Source organism: Sorex araneus, chromosome 4 (genome assembly GCF_027595985.1).
Source record: "Sorex araneus isolate mSorAra2 chromosome 4, mSorAra2.pri, whole genome shotgun sequence".
NCBI classification, from domain to species: Eukaryota; Metazoa; Chordata; class Mammalia; order Eulipotyphla; family Soricidae; genus Sorex; species Sorex araneus.
In genome coordinates, this window is record NC_073305.1 from 6,928,979 (window position 1) to 6,948,130 (window position 19,152).

Sequence of the window (19,152 nt, forward strand, 5' to 3'; positions counted from 1 at the left end):
GGAGAGTATCTCAGGACAGGCTCAGGGAGGGGAGAAGCCCTTCGGTCGGAGAGCTCAGTGCTCTGCACACATGGTTTGCGTGCGGGGGTCCGTGTTCCTGTGATTGCGGGAGCTCATGTCCCCCCACTGTCCGCCAGCATCTACCTGCAGCACACGGAGGGCGTCCTGAAGGCCATCGAGGAGGTCGCGGGAGGTGCCGTCCCCGAGCTCATGAACCTGCCTAAAGATGCCGCCTCCCCGTCGTTCCCTACTTTGACTAGGTAAGGGGGTTCCCTCCGGTTCTCCCCAAGTTTCTCCCTCTGCGGCCTGTCTCTGAGCTTTTCGCTGCGCGGGGACTCCTGTGACAGCCCTTCCCGAGGACAGTGTTTGAGCCAGGCCTGCAGCGACACTCCTGGCCTCCCGTCCCCTCCGCTGTTCCAGTGTGAGGTCTCTTGCCCTGTCTGCGCCTCTGGGAGCGGTGACTGACGTGGCGCTCGCTGCTTGCTTGTGTGGTTTGTCTGGCTGGCTCCCCTGCCCGTGTGTAACACGCCTTCCCTTTGCTGCTTCACCGGCTCCCTCCGGGGCTCACTGAGGGGATCTCCTCACCCTGCGGTGAGGTGGAGCCGATCAGGATCATGAACTTGGGGTGTCCTGCTGCTTCCCCCAGTGCGTCCCTTTCTCTCCTCTAGGGGCACCTTTGTCACTTTCTTCCGGGTGATGATGGCAGAGCTGGAGAAGACGGCGAGACGCCTTCAGCCTGGCAAAGCAACCGACGTGGATGAGGTGGGCCCGCCGCGCTGGGTGAGACCGGCCTGGGGTCTCCTGAGCTGCCCCTGGGGTGCCCGCACCCCTAGTTTCATTTCCTCCCCCGGGATTGGGCCTCTGGCGGAGCAGCTCTGCTGGAGACGAGGGGCCCTGGGCCCCAGGGAGCTGCTGAAGGACCCGCTGGCCTTAGATCAGGGTTTGGGGGTGCACCCAGCAGCTTGGGGCCCTGGACCCCAGTCTGGTAGGCTGCCTGCAGGGCAAGCACCGAACCCTGCGCTCTCCAGCAGGCCCTCGGGAAAGTTCTCGGAGGCCCACAGACCGGTCCAGGCAGGTCTCACTCTGGTGGGGGGGAGGCATGGGGGTCCTGGTTGTCACACTCTTTCCGGGAGAGCCTGGCCGTCTGTGCGTGTCAGGAGCAGGTGCTCAGGGCCGCGGGTGCCGCGTGTGCAGTGCGGCCGTGCCTGAGCGGGCCCGTGCGCTGCTGTTGACAGATCCACGAGGAGAAGCTTCTCTACTGGCACATGGCCGTGCGCGACTTCAGCATACTCATCCACCTGATCAAGGTGAGTGGGGCCCGGGCCAAGCCCAGTACCCTCTGCTCCGCAGCACAGCGGGGTGTTTGACACCCCCCCAAAAAAAAACAAAAAAGGGTGAGTATGTCCAGAGACTGACCCAGCTGCCGAGAGTAGCCCTGGGCCTGGCTTCCGGAGTGGACCTGCGGATGGTGTGCCCACCCCCTTTCCTGTCGGCTTCCCTCACCCCCTTCCTTCCCGGGCAAGCCCCTCCCCATTGGCTTCCCCCAGTCGGGACCTCCCGCTCCTTCCGCCTCCGCCGACCCTTACGGCTTCCCCCCGAGACCCTACTCAGTGACGGCTCAGCCTCCCCAACGGAACCAATTGCTCGTTTCTCTTTTCTCCCCATTTCCTGTCTGGGTAGGGTGTTGCGCCCACTGGTGTTGGGGCCGGGGTCCCGGGGGTCTGCTGCAGAGCTGCTCAGATGCGGAGCACGAGCATCAGCCCTTGCACCATCTCCCAGGCCCGTTTCCCTCCCGAGCTTCAGTCTGGCGACCAGTCTGTCCTGCCTTGTGGCTGGCGTGCCCTGCTTTGGGGTTGGACTCCTCGTGCTCCCCAGAGCTCTGCACCGTGGGTGACTCGGGGTTGAAGGCGCCACCTCAGCTCTGGCTTCTTGTCGTTTCTGCTTCCAGGTCTTTGACACTCGTCATGTCCTGCATGCCTCTCTGAAGGTGAGTTCGTGCTTCTCTCGTGATCCCTCTCTCTCCCTCCCTCTTTCCTTCTCTCTCTTTCTCTCTCTGTCTCTCTCTGCCTGGCTTGGCAGTCAACAGACTGGAGACCATTTCCCCACAGGTGGATGACGAGAGAAGCCAGACTTCGTTGAGTTTGCAAAGTTTGGGTCCAAGTCTTCAATCTAGGCAGGGTGACTTGGGGGCAGCGGTCATTGTCCCCACTGTCCCTTAGAGGATCGGGGGTCATGGTGTGTGCAGGCAGCCTCGGGCCGCTTCGGATATTTGAGCCAACCAGGGGGTTCCGCTGGGGGTTCACCTGGCTGCTGACCCTGACTGAGGACCTGTCCGAGCCGTGTGGGAGGCGGTGCCCGGGAATAATGGGTCTGGCCGACGGTCGGCGAGCTCTGCCCTGCGCTTTCCTCTCGGGAGTAGGTGGCGCTGTTCTTTCGTCTTCCTCCTTCCTTCCCTTTCTGCTTTCTTCCCTCCTTCCCTTTTCCTCTCTCCCTCCCTTCCTCCTTTTAGAGACCACACCCCGTAGCACCAACGGGTGCTTGGTGCTGAGCGCTCGGTGCTGTGGGAGGTGCCCAAGGCCAGTGCCCAGGCCCTCACTGTGTCGCTGTGCTGGCCTCCTTAGCTTTCCCATCAGACCCCATCCTCCGGCTGCCGTGTGGCGCCCTCCGCACCGTGTTCATGCGCCTACAGAGCCAGGCCACCTGGGACAGGCCAGGGCCCCGCTCACGCGCTTCTCCCCTGCAGTACGGACGCCTGTTCGTGGAGGCCTTCCTGAAGCAGTGCATGCCGCTCCTGGACTTCAGCTTCCGGAAGCACCGGGTAAGGCCCCAAGCTGCTGAACCCCCGCTCCTGGCCCGCTTCCCTCTGTGCTCGACCTGGGCCCGAGTCCCTGTCGTCCAGTTTCTCCCTGCTCCAAATGTTCTGGGTTTGTTGGGGGTGGGGGGGTGTGCTACACCTGGCAATGCTCAGGGGGTGTTACTCTGGCAGTCCTCCAAAGTCAGACGCCCTGCCTGCCGTACTGTCTCTCCAGCCCCTCAGTAATAATTCAGAATATTCATTTGTGACATAAGCTTTGCTTGAGATTTTTATTCTTACCCTTGGACCGTAAGTCCCGCCACTGAGCACCGCCAGGGGATCACTTCTGACACAAAGGCAGGAAGACCCTGAACACTTCTCAGTGTGCCCCAAAAAACAGAAGAAGGGGGAGAAAAGCCAACTCTGATCTGTTTGGATCGCCAGCGCTGCTCTCGCGTCTGGGGTCAAGTAGAGATGTTACTGATAAATGCTGGAAGAATCGAGAACTCCAGCCTCTAGGGGCCGTTGCTTGCCTGGGACCTCACTGAAAATGAAATGAGAGTGTTTCCTCCGGTGCTGACGGACTGTCGGTTGCAGGACGATGTCCTGCGCCTGTTGGAGACCATGCAGCAGAGCACCCGGCTGCTGCACCACCTGTGTGGCCACTCCAAGGTAAGGGTGGGCAGGGCGCGCCCCTCCTGGCTCCCTGCGCTGCCGCAGGTGGGCTCAAGGCCTCCGGCTCCTTCCCACGCGCCATTTTTCAGCCTTGGTCTCGTGCCGATCCAGAGACACTTTATTTAGAACAGGGTGTTTGGGCTGCAGTGCCTGCTTGGCGTAAGGGACGCCCGGACAGTCTGTAGTCCCCTGTGCGGTGGGAGCGACCCCCAGAGTGGGAGTAGCCTCTGAGCACTGGAAGATGCCCCAAGCCCCACCCCCCACCACGCCACCCCTCCAAAATAATTGGTTTCGTAGTTGCTGATTAATACTGTTCAGTCACCTGGAGGAGAGTTTTCACAACTAAAATTTGACTCAGCCCCGTAGCTGCACTTCCTCTAGAAGAACTTCCTGGTTGTCGGTCGATTTGGGTTTGGGGTTTGGTGGTTGGACTGTGAGTCAGTGCCACTGAATTCCACTCCCGGGAGAAGTCCTGTGGCCATTCCCCACCGACACCAGGCGCTTCTAAAAGCATCCGCGGAGAGCTGTCCGCCTCTGCTTGCCAGGGTCACTGTGTGTTGCTGGGACATCGCCTGCCTGTCGCTGACGGGCTGTGGGGAGTCGGCGCAGTGCACGTTCTTCCATCCCGTCTGAGACGCCACTCAGTCGGCACCGGGACTCAGCAGCCCTTGCCACACGGCTGACTGCTCAGCACTGGGACTCAGCACCGTCTCACTGACGGGGGTTCCTGAGTCCTGATACACCCAGGAACGTGGAGGGTAGATTGGTGGGGGCCGTGGAGGTTATGGAGGGGGGGGCACAGTGACAGTGCAGCGGGGAGGGAGTTTTCCTCACACGCAGCCAACGTGGTTTTGATCCTGGCACCCAGTAGGGTCCCCTGAGCCTGCTAAGAGCCATTCCCGAGTGCAGAGCCAGGAGTAAGTCTGAGCAGTAGTGGATGTGGACCCCGCCCCCCAAAAGGAACGGAGAGGTGCTGCCGTCGCCTTGCCGCCTTTCTCCCCATGGCACAGCTGCACTGGCCCTTGCGAACTGCCGGTCACCATTGTCCAGGGACACCAGGCTCCGGCCCTTGGTGGCGTGGCCTCCACTGAGTTTGTGGGGGGGCCCGTGTGGGACCGTGGCAGCAGGTGGTCCGAGCACGGCTGCGTTGGTTTCCGTGCAGATTCACCAGGACACAAATCTCACCAAAAGCGTGCCGCTGCTCAAGAAGACCCTGGAGATGCTGGTGTGCCGGGTGAAGGCCATGCTCGCCTTCAACGGCTGCAGCGAGGCCTTCTGGCTGGGCAACCTCAAGAACCGGGACTTGCAGGTGAGCGGGGCCCAGCCAGTGCGTCACTCGGTTGGTTGGTTGGTTGGTTGGTTGGTTGGTTGGTTGGTTGGTTGGGGCCGCGCCCGGAGTACTCAGGAGTAATGCCTGGAGGTGCTGGGGTGCTGGGTGCCGAAGTCTCGTTACTCTCCTCACAACTTCGGGTTACTAACGTCCTTTAAATGGTCCTTCTCATTCACTCCTACAAAACCTGGTTTCTTTTACATATGAAAATAATTGCATCTTAGAGAAGTTTTTTTTTACATAGACAAGGTTGGCCAGACTGTGTCCACAAGAAAGTTTAAATTCAGAAAAATCCTAAAGCCGTTCAGCAAAAATTGAACAGGGCCAGTTTATCCTTGCAGCCGTCCAAATAGTTCTGGTCTGAGTCCAGGCCCCTTCAGTGCTCTGAAACTGAAGCTTCACGCGGCCGCTAACAGCGGGTGTGTTGAAATGCTTGTGCGTAAGGTAGTCGGGAGACTTGGTTTGGGGGCCACACCCGTGCGTGCTTAGGGCTTCGCTCAAGCCAGAAGCCCAGCCTGCTGCGCTATCACTCCGGCCACTTTAGTTTGTTTTGGGGCGGGCAGGGGCGTAGGCCCTGCCTGGCGGTGCTCAGGGGGAGCCCCTGGTTCTGCACGCAGGAACTGCTCCTGGCCTGCTCAGGGCACCGTGTAGGGTGCTGGGGCTCAAATCTAGGTGCACTGTGTCTCTGGTCCCTTTAGAATCTCTTAACAGTGAACAAAAGTGTCGCTGATGAATGTGGCCTGACACAGTCTACTAGGATTCCAGAGCACCTAAAGTCAGGCGGGGGTGCCTGCTCCTGGGGCCCGTGTCCGAGTGAGGGTGGCTCGAGGGGGCTCCTGGATGTGCCCTAACTAAGCTTTCCTCCCCGGAGCCCCCAGGGGTAGTTGTCACTGCTCACTGGTCCTCCTCCCTGTGTAGGGTGAAGAGATCGTGTCCCAGAATTCCCAGGAGAGCACGGCGGAGAGCGAGGACGACGCGTCTCCCCAGGCCTCTGGGAGCCGAGCAGCAGAGGTATCTGTCCTGTTCGTTTCCGTCTGGGGGCTGCACCGGCTGTGCTCAGGGATCCCGGTGGGACTTGCGGGGGTCTTCAGGGGTGGAACCTGGCTCAGCAGTGTGAAGAGCAAGCGCCCTGCCCTCTATTATCTCTCCAGCTCCTTGTTTGCTGTTCCGAGTGGGCAGGTGCAGACGTTCGCTGCACATATTTGTAAGAAAACGTTCTGTTCATCTCTGCTCCCTCAAAAAAAAAACTTTTGTGCTTATATGAATTCTGTGGGGCCAGGAAAAAAACTACTGCACAAGCTTATAATCACTCTTGAGTATTTCGAGTTGCAGCATATGGGAGAGTGGAGTGTTGAGAATTCCTTTGAAGTACAGCCCCCTCTTTATCAGAGAACGTCTGGAACCATTTTGGTAGTGTTTTCTCGCTTTCTTTTTTTTTTGCTTTTTGGGTCACAGCGGTGCACAGGGGTTACTCCTGGCTCTGCACTCAGGAATTACTCCTGGCGGTGCTCAGGGGACCATATGGGATGCTGGGAATCGAACCCGGCTCGGCCGCGTGCAAGGCAAACGCCCTACCTACTGCGCTATCGCTCCAGCCCCGCATTTTCTCACTTTCTGTTGCTGGATGTGTTCATACCTGGGCCTCTACACCAGAGCTGCCCTTGACTCCTTCATCTGTCTCTCTGGTCCTGGAATCTCTATTTTTCCCCCTTTTTGGTGTGCCTACTTGTCACACCTGACGATGCTCAGGGTCACTCCTGGCTCTACAGTCAGGAATTTCTCTGGAGGTGCTTGGGGGACTATATGGGATGCCGGGGATTGAGCCGGGTCGGCCGAGTGCAAGGCGAACACACTCCCCGCTGTACTATCACTCCAGCCAAAATCGTTTTTTGTTTTTGGGGTTTTTTTTTGGGGGGGAGGGGGTTAGTGAGGGAGTCTACACCTGGCAGCACTTAGGAAACCATAGGTGGCACAGAGATTAAATTGGGGTCGGCTACATGCAAGGCAGGGGCCTTGACCCCAATACTATCTGACCCCTGAAATCACTTCAGAAAGGGGATAAAAACGGTCTTTAGAGTGTGGAAAATGAGTTAAACCACATAAGCAGTTTTGAATGCATAAAATAGAAATATAAAAACTTTCTATGAAAATGCAAGCATAGGGGCTGGAGTGATAGCATAGTGGGTGGGGCGTTTGCCTTGCACACGGCCGACCTGGGTTCAAATCCCAGCATCCCATATGGTCCCCTGAGCACCGCCAGGAGTAATTCCTGAGTGCAGAGCCAGGAGTAACCCCTGTGCATCACCAGGTGTGACCCAAAAACCAACCAAAAAAAAGAAAAAGAAAATGCAAGCATAAGGCCTCGAGTGGGGCTCAGTGCCAGAGTGAGCACTCACATGTGGAAGACACAGGGGGTCTGATGCCCACCAGCACCCCTGCACCCCCAAGAACATCTCGCCACAGATGAAAGTCTTTGAGGACTGAAAAAGAGCATAAGAGGCCAGGAGTCGGAGGGAGCACAGCGAGTGAGTGTGCTCTGACCACCGCTGGGTGTGGCCCTAACACCAGAAAACAAATTAAAAAGTAGGAGGCCAGAGAATAAAAGTGTCCCCAGCACCACAAGTGGTCCCTTTAACACCACCAGGAATAATTCGTGGGGCCCAAAAGGAAAAAAGAATTGGGCCGAGGGGTGTGGCTGCGTGTCCATGGGAGGCCCCTTCCTGGCGCACTCAGCCCAAGAGTGCTCCTTCACACCGGACGCCCTGTTCCCCAACATTTCCCAGTGCTCCCCAAGACCCTTGTGGGTTTTAAAAATAATTAAAAAAATAATAATAATTTAAAATACTTTATGGGATGGGCCAGAAAGACATTACAGCAGGGAGGGGACTTGTCCCGCACACGGTTGATGTGGGTTCTGTCCCTTAGACCCTATGTGGTCCTCAGGGAGCCCTCAGAAGTTAGCCCTGAGCACTGCTGTGTGCCAAAAAAAAAAAAACCCAAAAAAGTAATAATTATTATGGACCCTGAGAGATAGTATAGCAGGTATACCTTGCATGCAGCTGACCCAGGTTCAATCCCTGGCACCACATAGGGTCCCCTGAGCCCAGCCAAGAGTGATCGATCCCTGAGCACAGAGCTGAGAGTAAGCCCATAATACTGCTGGGTGTGGCCCAAAAACTGGAAGGGGGGTGGAAAAAAACAAGAATTCTGGGAGCCAGATAGATAAGGCACATGGCCATTACACAGTTGGCCCGTTTGATCCCCTGGCCCCACAGACTTGCTCAAGACTCCCCGGAGTGCTCTGACCCAGAGCCAGGAGGAAGTGTGGGCACGGCCAGGGAGGCCCAGAACCCAAAAATAGTAATTAGGGTGGTCTGGGGAGTACCGAGGGTCGGGCCCCAGCTGTGCTGGGGTTCCTGGGCTCTCGGGGCCCAGCAGATTCTTCGAGTCTTTAGAGGAGAATTTCTGTCTGGCCAGAGAGTGGCACAGTGGGGAGGCATTTGCTTGCATGCTGTGCGCTCAGCCCCACCAGCAGTGACCCCTGAGCACAGGGCCAGGAGTCAACTGTGAGAACCACAAAACCCTGAGTAACTGTTTCCCCATAGGATGGTGAAGATGGTGAAGCCAGTGATGAAGAAAAGGCGTCATCCCCTGACGTCAGCGACGACAATTCCGACTAGATGTGAGCGCCCCGAGCGGTGACGGCTCTGGTCATTCACATGCTGACTGTGACGGTGACGATTCTGATAGACATGAGCGCCCCGATGGGTGACAGCTCTGATCACACACACGATGACTAGTGACAGTGACGGTTCTGATTAGACGTGCGCCCCGACTAGTGACAGCTCTGATCACACACCAACTGGTGACCGCTCTGATTGCACACATGCTGGCTAGTGACAGTGACAATTCTGATTAGACGCTCGCACACCCCGAGTAGCAGTGACAGCGATCACACACACGCCAACTGTTAATAGTGCCAGTTCTGATAAGACGCACACGCAGCCCAACTAGTCATGACAAGTCACACCGACCGTGATGACAACTGACCCCACACACTGACTAGTGACGACAGCGACAACGTTGGTTACACACACCAACCAGCCAATGGTGACAGTTGATGAAACGCACCCGACACAGTAAAGACAGTGACGATTGGTGACATGCACACCCCAGCAAGTGATGACAGTGCCAACTGCTCCGTTGCACGCCCAGCGTACACGCATGACTAGTGCCTCCCCGCCCCGTCTGTGTGTCCGTGCTCAGCCTTCACCCTGTTCATGCCTGCTGGCCCCCTTCCTGACAAAAAGGATCTTATTTGGGCCTTAATGACCCGAGGATTTGTGTTCGGAGTCTGCCTGCTGTCTGCCTTTCAGATGGAAAGTGACTTGTTTGGGCCTTCTTGGGTTTGTACTGCATCCTTTTAAGAGAATCACTTCGGTCGTTGTGAGAAGCACCTTAACGTGGCTCAGGTTCACGGCGGTGAGGAACGTGGCAGGCCACGCCGCCAAGCGGTCAGTGTTCCGGGCCTCAAGCCAATCCCTATATTTGAAACTCTGGTGTATCTTAGGATTTAGATTTGTGCTGTGCCAGTTTCACAAATAAAGTTTCGTGTTGCAGCTTCATTTGTTTTGTTTCATGTGTCTGTCTCCTGCCCCGCCCCGTCCCCCAAATTTCCTTCATATTCAAGAATTAGATGTTACTGACTAGGGTTTGTGCAAAGAAATAAAACTGATACTGATGCTCACATTATCAATTCTGCCATAAAAGGCTCTTTAAAATTATTGGGGGCAGAGTGGTGATACAGCAGGTAGGGCGTTTGCCTGGCATGTGGGTACTCAGGTCCAGTCCCTGGGTACTCCACATGGTCCCGAGACCTCCAGCAGTGATCCCTGAGCATCACTGGGTATGCTCCCACCCAACTTTTAAATCATTTTCTTAGTCTCTGGTCAACTCAGGGTGAAACTCAGAAAACATTGTTCACACTGAGTTCTGCCAGTTAGAAAATATAATCCTGTAGGAAAATCCTAAAACATTATTTGCAGTGTGTTAAAAACACAACTTAGGAGAGGAAGCAAATTAGTACAGGGTTAAGGTTCTTGCCTTGCAGACGGGACTCCGTACCAGGAGTGGCCCACGCCCTACCCTCTCCCACCTGCACATAGACCCCGGGTGCTCCCTTCAGCTGCCAGGTACAATGCTCATGTCTTCTACCAGCATTTTTGCCAGATTATGAATTTATTATTTGTTAGTATTTCTCCCCACTTTTGTGGGGAGCTGGCGAGGTTGTGTTATCTTGCTGCAGAGGCGTTAACCCCCGACTCAGCTGTCGGGCCCCCTTTGTCCTCATAAGCACAGAAACCAGAACTCTCCTCCCTGGACACTCCTGTGTCTGTGGCCCACGTTGGTTGCGGTGTCCGATGCTTAAGGAGATCACGCTAGGCTCAGCGTTTATTTGGTTGGTTTAATGGTTCGTCAATGACACACACATGTCCGACATCAGTGGTGGTTCAGTTCCCAACGGAAATGCTCTCCCTTGCTCTGTCACTGGCCCTTTTGTGGAGGGGGAGGGAGAATGGGGGGCTCCTGAATTGTCACTGCTTACCAGAAAGCGAGGTAGCTGCACCGATGGCAGTGCCCTCTCCACAGACAGGCTTCTGGAAGCTTCGGGCTCGCAGCAGAGGGCACCGTGCCGTGCAAGGACTGGAAGCACCCGGGAAGCCTCTACCTGGAGTGTTGCAGGGCGAAGGTGCACTTCTTATAGGTGGCGTAGAGCAGCAGGATGGACCGCAGCATCTGCTTACACATGGCCACCGTCATCTGGATCTGCGGCTCCTTCAGCCCGGTGGGCCACTGGTGCTCCCTGCTGATGATCTTGCAGAAGGCGGACCTGTCCGAGACTCTGAAGGTCCCCGTCCACTTAGGTGGCTGAGCGGTGACCACTCTGCCGAAGACAGAGTCCACTCCCCTGAGGCGGATGGGCTGCGGCTTCTGGACCAGGTCCTTCTTGGCGTTGGCCGGCCGGAGCTCTGACGTGTGGCAGGGCAGCTGGGGACTCGCCCCGGTCTCCAGGAGCTGGTTGTCCAGGACTAGAGTGACCTCTTGAAAGCACAGCTGAACCTCAAGGTCAGAAGGGGTGTGTGGGAGGCAGGGGGAGGCCCGAAAGGGGTGCTTGGACGAAGGGGTGGGTGTTGTGTGCCGCAGCCATTGGAAGCTCTCGTCCAGAGGGGTCCACGGCGACCAGAGCTGGTATCCCGCCATGGACGGCCCTAAAGGAGAGGGATCAGAAGGTGGAGCCCGGGGCCCGCTCTGGAAGGTCGGGCGTGGCTGTTCGGGTTCACGTCTCGTTGCCGCTAAAGCTTGAGCGTCCTCGCATCCCGGGACCCGCTCACAGGAGGAGTCACTGTCAGGGGTGACAGGAATCAAAGCTGGCGCTCCTGGGGTTCCTGCAACCCCGTTAAACCTCGTTGCCAGCCTCTGAGAGCAAGCTGGGCTTTGGGGGCTTTATTCTGCGCCACGCCTAGCAGTGCTCAGGGATCCCTCCTGGCAGGGCTCAGAGGACCAGAGGGGGTGCCAGGGATTGAACCCAGGTTGGCGTGTGCAAGGGAAGCGCCCTATCCACCGTATTGTTGCTTCTGACCTCATGCAGTTCAATTTTTTTTGGTTTTGGGCCACATACATGCTCAGGGCTTACTCCTAGCTTTGTGCTCAGGGGGCATTCCTGGTGGTGCTCAGGAAGGCATATGCAGTGCCAGAGATTGAACCCTGCCTCTCTGATCCCCTGGAGGTAAGTTTTTCTTTTACAAATGAACTTGTCCTAGACGGAGCCGCCCCGTGCACCATCAGACTCTGCTGTGCGGCTCTGAGCTGCTGGGGCGGCTGGCATCCCACACCCCCAAAAGACCACGTTTTGGTGAAAAGTTGTAACTCCAGCGTGCTTTCACACCAGCGCTGCTCAGTTTGTCCCGGTGGAGTTCCAGCTCCATCTGGGGACACAGCAGACGAATCCCTGGGCCCCACACCTCCCAGCGATAACTGCGCTAATGGCTTCCCTGTCTGAGTCTAAACAAGCTTGCGGGCCCCAGGGATGATGGGGGCGGGGGGCCAGGTTTTGCATGTGGAAGCCCTGGCGCCCATCCCTGCCACTGCATGGTCCTCTGCATGGCTGGGAGCAACCCCAGGCACCCACAGATGTGGCCCCCAGACACAAAGAGACTAGCAAGAGCTGCCAAGGGGTTCTGTACACCTCAGCCCGTGACGTTTCCTAAAGGACCAACATAACCTCTCACACACTGAGGTGTGTCAGAACCGCTTGGCAGCTGAGTGCAGAGCCGGGACTAACCCCTGAGCATCGCCGGGTGTGACCCCCCAAAAACAAAGAAAAAGAAACAATCTGTGGGGCCAGAATGTTAGTTCAAGGGTAGGGAGGGCGTTTGCCTTGCATACGGTTGACCTGGGTTCAATCCCCAGCACCCCATATGATCCCCCGAGCACGCCAGGAGTAATTCCTGAGGGCAGAGCCAGGAGTAACCCTGAACATCACCAAGTGTGACCCCCCCCCACAAAAACCCAACTGTATCTGGTGAGGCTGCAGCAATAGCATATAGGGCGATTGCCTGGCATGTGTACGACCCAGGTTTGATCCTGGCATCCCATATGTGAGCACAACCAGGAGTAATTCCTGAGTGCAGAGCCAAGAGTAACCCCTGAGCATCGCCAGGTGTAGCCCATAGCCACCCCTCCCCCCCCCCCGAAAAAAAGGGAGAAAAGAAACTTCATCTGGGCTGGAGCAGATGGGCAGAGCACTTGCCTCGCACACAGCTGCCCTGGGTTCGATCCTCGGCACCCTATATGGTCCCGAGTCCGCCAGGAGTGATCCATGAGCACTGGGTTTACGTAACCAAAAATGGGTCCCATTGGGTGTGACCCAAAAACAATAACAACAAAAGAATCTTCATTTTCAGGTAAGAGAGCATAGTCTGTAAGGTGCTCGCCTGGCATGCCGCTGACCCTGGTGTGCGTGCATATGGTCTCCTGAGCACAGAGCCCCGAGCACTGCTGGGTGTGGCCCCAAAAAGACAAACGTTAGTTCATCTTGGGGGACTGGAAGCAGCACAGCAGGTGAGGCAGTTGCCTGGCACACAGCCAGCCCGAGTTCAGTAGTTGAACTTCAGACAATCCCAGCAGTGAACACTGAGTACAACTGCACGGGGCCCAGAAACAACAACAAACAAAAATTCATGTCGAGACTATGGTGTAGCCCCATGGAAAAGTACTTGCCCTGCACTTCATTCCTGGTACCCCAAAGAGAAGCCAAGGGCCTGTCTGGGAGGGAGTGCCAGGGCTGGGGTGATGCTTGCATGCTGCCAACCTGGGTTCGACCCCTGGCACGACCACCTGAGCACTGCCAGGTATGGCCCAAAACAAGAGGGAAAAACCTTCATCTTCCAGCATTCTTAATTTTTTTTTTTTAGCTTTTTGGGTCACACCCAGCAATGCACAGGGGTCACTCCTGGCTCTGCACTCAGGAATCACCCCTGGCGGTGCTCAGGGTACCATATGGGATGCTGGGAATCGAACCCGGGTTGGCCGCATGCAAGGCAAATGCCCTCCCCGCTGTGCTATCGCTCCAGCCCCAGTATTCTTAATTTTGGAGACAGCCCTATTCCTGGCCCTTAAATGCCCTCAAACACAAGAGAATGTCCGAGATAAGTATTTTGTTTTCTCCCCTATGGGAATGTTTAATACTCTGGTCCCCCCTCCCCCTGTTTTTATTTGTTGTTGGTTTGTTTTGGAGCCACACCTGTGCTCAGGGATCACTACCGGGTCAGCTGCGTGCCAAGCAGGCGCCCTGCCAGCTCCCCTCCAGAGATCAAGGCAGGCTGTTGCTGATTGGAAGCCTATCCAAGTCGAATTTGACTCATCATTCTACTTTTTAATCATAAATATAAACCATCTTATTCCACATAGGAGGAAGCCCCTTTTCTTACCCCCCCCCCAACATGTTTCCCTGCCTTGCCCTCTTCCACTGAAAGAAACCGAAACCTGATCCCAGCCCAGCCAGTAATCGCCCATGAAACACTGTAAGAGACGTAGATGGTTCCACCGTGATTTTTTTTTTCTTTTTGGGTCACACCCGGCTATGCTCAGGGGTTACTCCTGGCTCATGCACTCAGGAATCACTCCTGGCGGTGCTCCGGAGACCTTATGGGATGCTGGGACTCAAACCTGGGTCGGCCGCGTGCAAGGCAAACGCCCAACCCACTGGGCTATCGCTCCAGCCCCTCCACCACGACTTTCGTGAGTAAAGTTCATGGTTCAAAAGAATTGCTGGCAGCCTACGGCCCGGCCAGGCCTTGGGGTCGGGAGGCTGTTCTGGCTGTTCAGTGTCTGGGCTGCTCGGAACGGAATGGGCCGGCGGACTAGCGACCCGAGGGCCGAGTGATGCCAGGGCTGCGACCACCTCACCAGAAAAGGGTTCCCAGGAGGCTCCTGGCCCCTAAGGGAAACCAGGGAGGGCGGTAGAGAAAAGGCTTTACAAGGGCCCTCCTGATCGGGGCAGAAGCAGCCGGGTGGGGGGCGGCCCGCTGACCCCAGGCTCCTCCTCCTGGAAGTCTCTGCCCTCCGGGAGCGCCCCCGGGACCACCCTCTTCTCCAGCCCCCTCGTGGTTCAAAGCCTCGGGCGGGCCCCAGAGGGCAGCGGCTGGGCAGGGCGTTTGCCTTGCATGTGGCCCACCTGGCGTTGGCATCCCATGTGGCCTCCTGGTCACTGTAGGGTGTGGCCCCCCGGCCGGCGGGAGGCCGCGGCGCGTGCAGCTGACGCCCTGGCGGGCCGGCGGGCCAGGGGCGCCTGTGTCCAGCGCGGGGCCGGCCGAGCTCACCTGCACGCGCGCTCGCACGCTCCAGAGTGGCGCCGCGGGTCCCCCCCGCCGGGCCCGCATTTCCCCGCGCCGGGCGCCTGGCAACCGCCTTTGTGACCCAGGGCGGGAGCTCGACGGGGGGGCGGGGGCCGCGGGGGTCCCCCCCCCACCACGCCCCGCCACCTGCAGCCGCGCTGCCCCGCCCACTCGGACGCGCGGTTTCCAGGTCAGACGAGCCCCTTCTGCGGCTTGAGCGTGCCCGCCTCGGACCCGGGCCGGGAGACCGTGCAGGGGCCCTGGCGCTTCCCCCGTAGTGCGTATGGCCCGCAAACACAGCCAGGAGTGATCCCCCAGGAGCCCGGAGCATAGCTAAAAAATATAATTCAGGGGCTGGAGCGATAGCACAGCGGGTAGGGCGTTTGCCTTGCACGCGGCCGACCCGGGTTCGAATCCCAGCATCCCATATGGTCCCCTGAGCACGGCCAGGGGTGATTCCTGAGTGCAGAGCCAGGAGTAACCCCTGTGCATCGCCAGGTGTGACCCAAAAAGCAAAAAAAAAAAAAAAAAAAAAAAAAAAAATATATATATATATAATTCAAAGAGAAAAACCTGGGATTTTGTATTTAGTGCTGAAAGTCCTGAGCACTGTCCGGCTTGGACCCCCAAAGGCAAACGAAGGGCAGCTGTGAGTGCTCCCTGCCCAGTCTGGCTGTGAGGACACCTGGGCCAGGAGACAGCTCCTGAACGCGGGCTTGAAAGATGCGGGTCTTGGACCTGAACGATAGCACAGCAGGGAGGGCATTGGCCTTGCACGGGGCTGACCCAAGTTCAATCCTATGTCCTCAAGCACCGCCAGGAGTAATTCCTAAGTGCAGAGCCAGGAGTAACCCCTGAGCATCGCTGGGCATGACCCCCCCCAAAAAAAAAAATAAAAAAGAGAGGGCTGGAGCAATAGCACAGCGGGGAGGGTGTTTGCCTTGCACGTGGCTGACCCTGGTTCGATTCCCAGCATCCCATATGGTCCCCTGAGCACCGCCAGGAGTAATTCCTGAGTGCAGAGCCAGGAGTAACCCCTGTGCATCGCCGGGTGTGACCCAAAAAGCTAAAAAAAAGAGAAAGGTGTGTCTTTCCTGTGCTGCTAGACCAAAAACCTTCCCCTTTCTAGGCAGTCTCAAGGTTGCACACCAGCCCTTTAACCCACACGCCACCACCCCGGAAGCTTGCTCGGTGGTTCCCAGTGTGGCCGCGAGCGGTTTCCAGCGGACACAGTAGATGTGCCCAGCAGTCCTGTTGCCCGTAGGGGAGTCATTTTTAGAGGCCAGAGAAAGTCTTGGAAAACAGAAATGACTGGGGCCGGGGGGTGGGCCACACGCCACTGATGGTCAGGAGAGATCCCTGGCCCTGTCCTGGGCTCTCCTGGCACTGGGCATTGCACAAGGACCTGAAGGTGCCAAGGACCAAAGCGGAGTCAGCCCCTTGAAAGGCGTCTTTTTTTTTTTTTCTTTTTGGGTCACACCTGGCAATGCACAGGGGTCACTCCTGGCTCTGCCCTCAGGAATTACCCCTGGTGGTGCTCAGGGGACCATATGGGATGCTGGGAATCGAACCCGGGTCTGCCGCATGCAAGGCAGACGCCCTTCCCGCTATGCTATGGCTCCAGCCCTGGCAAACGTCTTTCTTATTTTCTTTTTTGGTCACACCTGGAAGTACTCGAGCTACTCGAGGCTCTACACTCAGGAATTCTCCTGGCGTTGCTCAGGGAACCGTATGGGATGCCGGGGACTGAACCTGGTCGGCCACACACCAGGCAAACGCTGTGCTACTGCTTCGGCCCCCAGAGGCGCCTTATGTGCTCTACTGTCTCTAGGCCACATTCTGCTCTTATTCTCTTTGTCTCTGGTTGTTGCATGGGGGGCATGCGCAGTGGTGCTCAGGGATCATTCCTGGAAGGGCTTTGGGACTCTGAGGGGTGCTGGGGATCGAACCTGAGCCAGTCTCATACAAGGCAAGCCCCCTCCCCTCCGTACTATCACCAGGTCCCCCACAAATTATTTTTTATTACAAAACTTCCCCCGGTAAGTTTATTATTTTCCTCTTGAATAAAAGACACTGAAAAGTTTCAGCACAAACAGAACAGCAGCGGTAAGGGCACGCTTGCATTTGTTCATGGACCATCCAGAATATCAGGGTTTGGGAGGGTCTGTGCACATCTGCTCAGTCACGGGGCCCATCTCGCTGTTAGGGCCGACCCCCAGAGATGGAGTCGCTCAGAGAGAGAGAGAGAGACACCACACGAGAAGCGGAGTTTATTCTCTCTCACACCAGGCACAGCGCGCCGGGTTCACAAGCCCAAGAGACTCGAAGCCCCGAGCACTGGCAGGGCGGGTGGTACAAACTCCTTCTGGGCTATTCAGCATGATATAGTATGTCAAATCAGAGCAGGACATCCTTTTCAGCAGGTCTGACTTTAGGGGAGAGACTCTCCAAACAATAATAGTGAGTTTTGTTGAAATATTGTATGCAATCAAAGTGAAAGTAAAGTGAAATTTATTAGTTACACAGGCAGGGGGGGGCTTGGGGGGGGACTAGGGGCGTGGGGGGGTTAGGGGTGTGAGGGGGCGGGGTGGAGCTATACTGGGATTCTTGGTGGTGGAATATGAGCACTGGTGAAGGGATGGGTATTCGAGCATTGTATAACTGAGATTTAAACCTGAAAACTTTGTAACTTTCCACATGGTGACTCAATAAAAAATTAAAAAAAAAAAATCAGAGGGGCTGGAGCGATAGCACAGCGGGTAGGGCGTTTGCCTTGCACGCGGCCAACCCGGGTTCGAATCCCAGCATCCCATATGGTCCCCTGAGCACTGCCAGAGGTAATTCCTGAGTGCAGAGCCAGGAGTAACCCCTGTGCATCGCCAGGTGTGACCCAAAAAGCAAAAAAAAAAAAAAAAAAAAAAAAAAATCAGGGGCTGGAGCGATAGCACAGCGGGTAGGGCGTTTGCCTTGCACGCGGCCGACCCGGGTTCAAATCCCAGCATCCCATATGGTCCCCTGAGCACGGCCAGGGGTGATTCCTGAGTGCAGAGCCAGGAGTAACCCCTGTGCATCGCCAGGTGTGACCCAAAAAGAAAAAAAAAAAATCAGAGCAGGACACATCCTGCCCTGTCAGCTACGTTCCAGTCTTATCATCTGGCAGAGGTACATTCCCGCATTCCAGGGCTCATCTCTCACTCGGAGCAGAGAAACTCCCACACAGGCGTTTTCCTTTCACCAGACCTCCCGTGCTGACATTATCTTCAGGGAAACATTTGTCCAAAGGAGGCAGCGACCTTGGGTGCAGTCATGGGCCTAAGGGGAGGCTGGAAGAGCCATTTCTAAATTCAACAGGGCCTCACCTCTGCCTGCAACGGTACCATTTTACCATCTGCCATCACCAAGCTGGTCGTCCAGCTCCATGGCTGCATCCTGGGAGAATGAGAGTCTCCGACTGCTACCCCTGCCCTGACGCATCTGGTGGCTCAGTTCTGAGGTTCTGCGACAGCCACGTTTGCTCTGCCCAGATGGAACGTTCCGAAGCAGCTCCCAGCATCACTGTGGCCCACACACTCTCTCCACCGCTGGGCAGCTGATGGCTGGCTACGGCACCGCAAAGGGGCTTCTACTGATTGCCTCATGCCATCATCATTACTTCAAGAATTTCTTGGCACCCATGCTGAGTCTTATGCTCAGAATCATTTTATTTTATCTTGCTCTGTGGGTCACACCAGGCGATGCACAGGGGTTCCTCCTGGCTCTGCACTCAGGAATGACTCCTGGCGGTGCTCAGGGGACCATATGGGATGCTGGGAATCAGACCTGGGTCAGCTGTGTGCAAGGCAAACGCCCTCCCCGGAGTCATTGACCCATTTTCCCAAGTTCCCTGAAGGTCCGATGAACTCAAGTCACAGACAGGTTCCTCCGGGCTGTCACCCCGCAGCCCTCCTGTCACACACTCAAGCGTCCCTGCAGCTTTCCTGGCAGCGCTGGGCTCGTAGGATTCCTGCAATGGAGAAGGGCCACCTGCGCCCACATTGGGGCCCTGCCAGCGCCACGCCCCAAGCAGCATGTAGGTGAACGCTCTGGAAATCAGGAGAAAGGTTCTTCACTGTGGACGGTATCGCAGCCTGGAGTTCTTTAGGATCTGAGGAACAGGAGCACGGAAAGCCGAGCCAAAGGAGAAAGGTTGAACCTAACTTTTCCATGAAGGTGAGAGAGATAGGAGAGGGGGTATGTCTCTTGCTTTGTACTTGGTGGACTGTGTTCAGTTCCCAGCACCCCATTCAGTCCCCTGAAGCCTGCCAGGAGTGACACCAGGAGCCGAGATGGGAATGATGCCCGAGCACCGATGGGTGTGGTTCAAAAAGGGAAAAAAGGGGCTGGAGCAATAGCAAGTGGGTAGGGCGTTTGCATTGCATGCGGCCGACCCCGGGTTCGATTCCCAGCATCCCATATGG

The 19,152-nt window shown here is 56.7% G+C and overlaps 2 protein-coding genes across 4 annotated transcripts in view; one reads left to right on the top strand and one right to left on the bottom strand.

Annotated features, from left to right (window-relative positions):
- FANCD2 (FA complementation group D2) overlaps positions 1-9,424 on the top strand; it is a 65,544-nt gene extending 56,120 nt beyond the window's left edge. For all 3 annotated transcript variants that reach the window (XM_055134799.1, XM_055134801.1, XM_055134800.1), the window contains exons 36-44: positions 138-260; positions 669-762; positions 1,236-1,307; positions 1,949-1,987; positions 2,744-2,818; positions 3,392-3,466; positions 4,632-4,778; positions 5,718-5,810; positions 8,405-9,424. In XM_055134799.1, the coding sequence (XP_054990774.1) occupies positions 138-260; positions 669-762; positions 1,236-1,307; positions 1,949-1,987; positions 2,744-2,818; positions 3,392-3,466; positions 4,632-4,778; positions 5,718-5,810; positions 8,405-8,479 (793 nt within the window). In that variant the 3' untranslated portion in view covers positions 8,480-9,424. The remainder of the gene's footprint in view (positions 1-137; positions 261-668; positions 763-1,235; positions 1,308-1,948; positions 1,988-2,743; positions 2,819-3,391; positions 3,467-4,631; positions 4,779-5,717; positions 5,811-8,404) is intronic.
- Positions 9,425-10,523: 1,099 nt separating this feature from the next.
- On the bottom strand, positions 10,524-14,739 carry FANCD2OS (FANCD2 opposite strand). Its single transcript, XM_004615983.2, has 2 exons — positions 14,681-14,739; positions 10,524-11,068 (listed from the first exon to the last, which is right to left on the bottom strand). The coding sequence occupies exon 2, from the start codon at positions 11,058-11,060 to the stop codon at positions 10,524-10,526; it is 537 nt and encodes a 178-aa protein (XP_004616040.1). The 5' UTR covers positions 11,061-11,068; positions 14,681-14,739.
- Between the last annotated feature and the right edge of the window lie 4,413 nt (positions 14,740-19,152).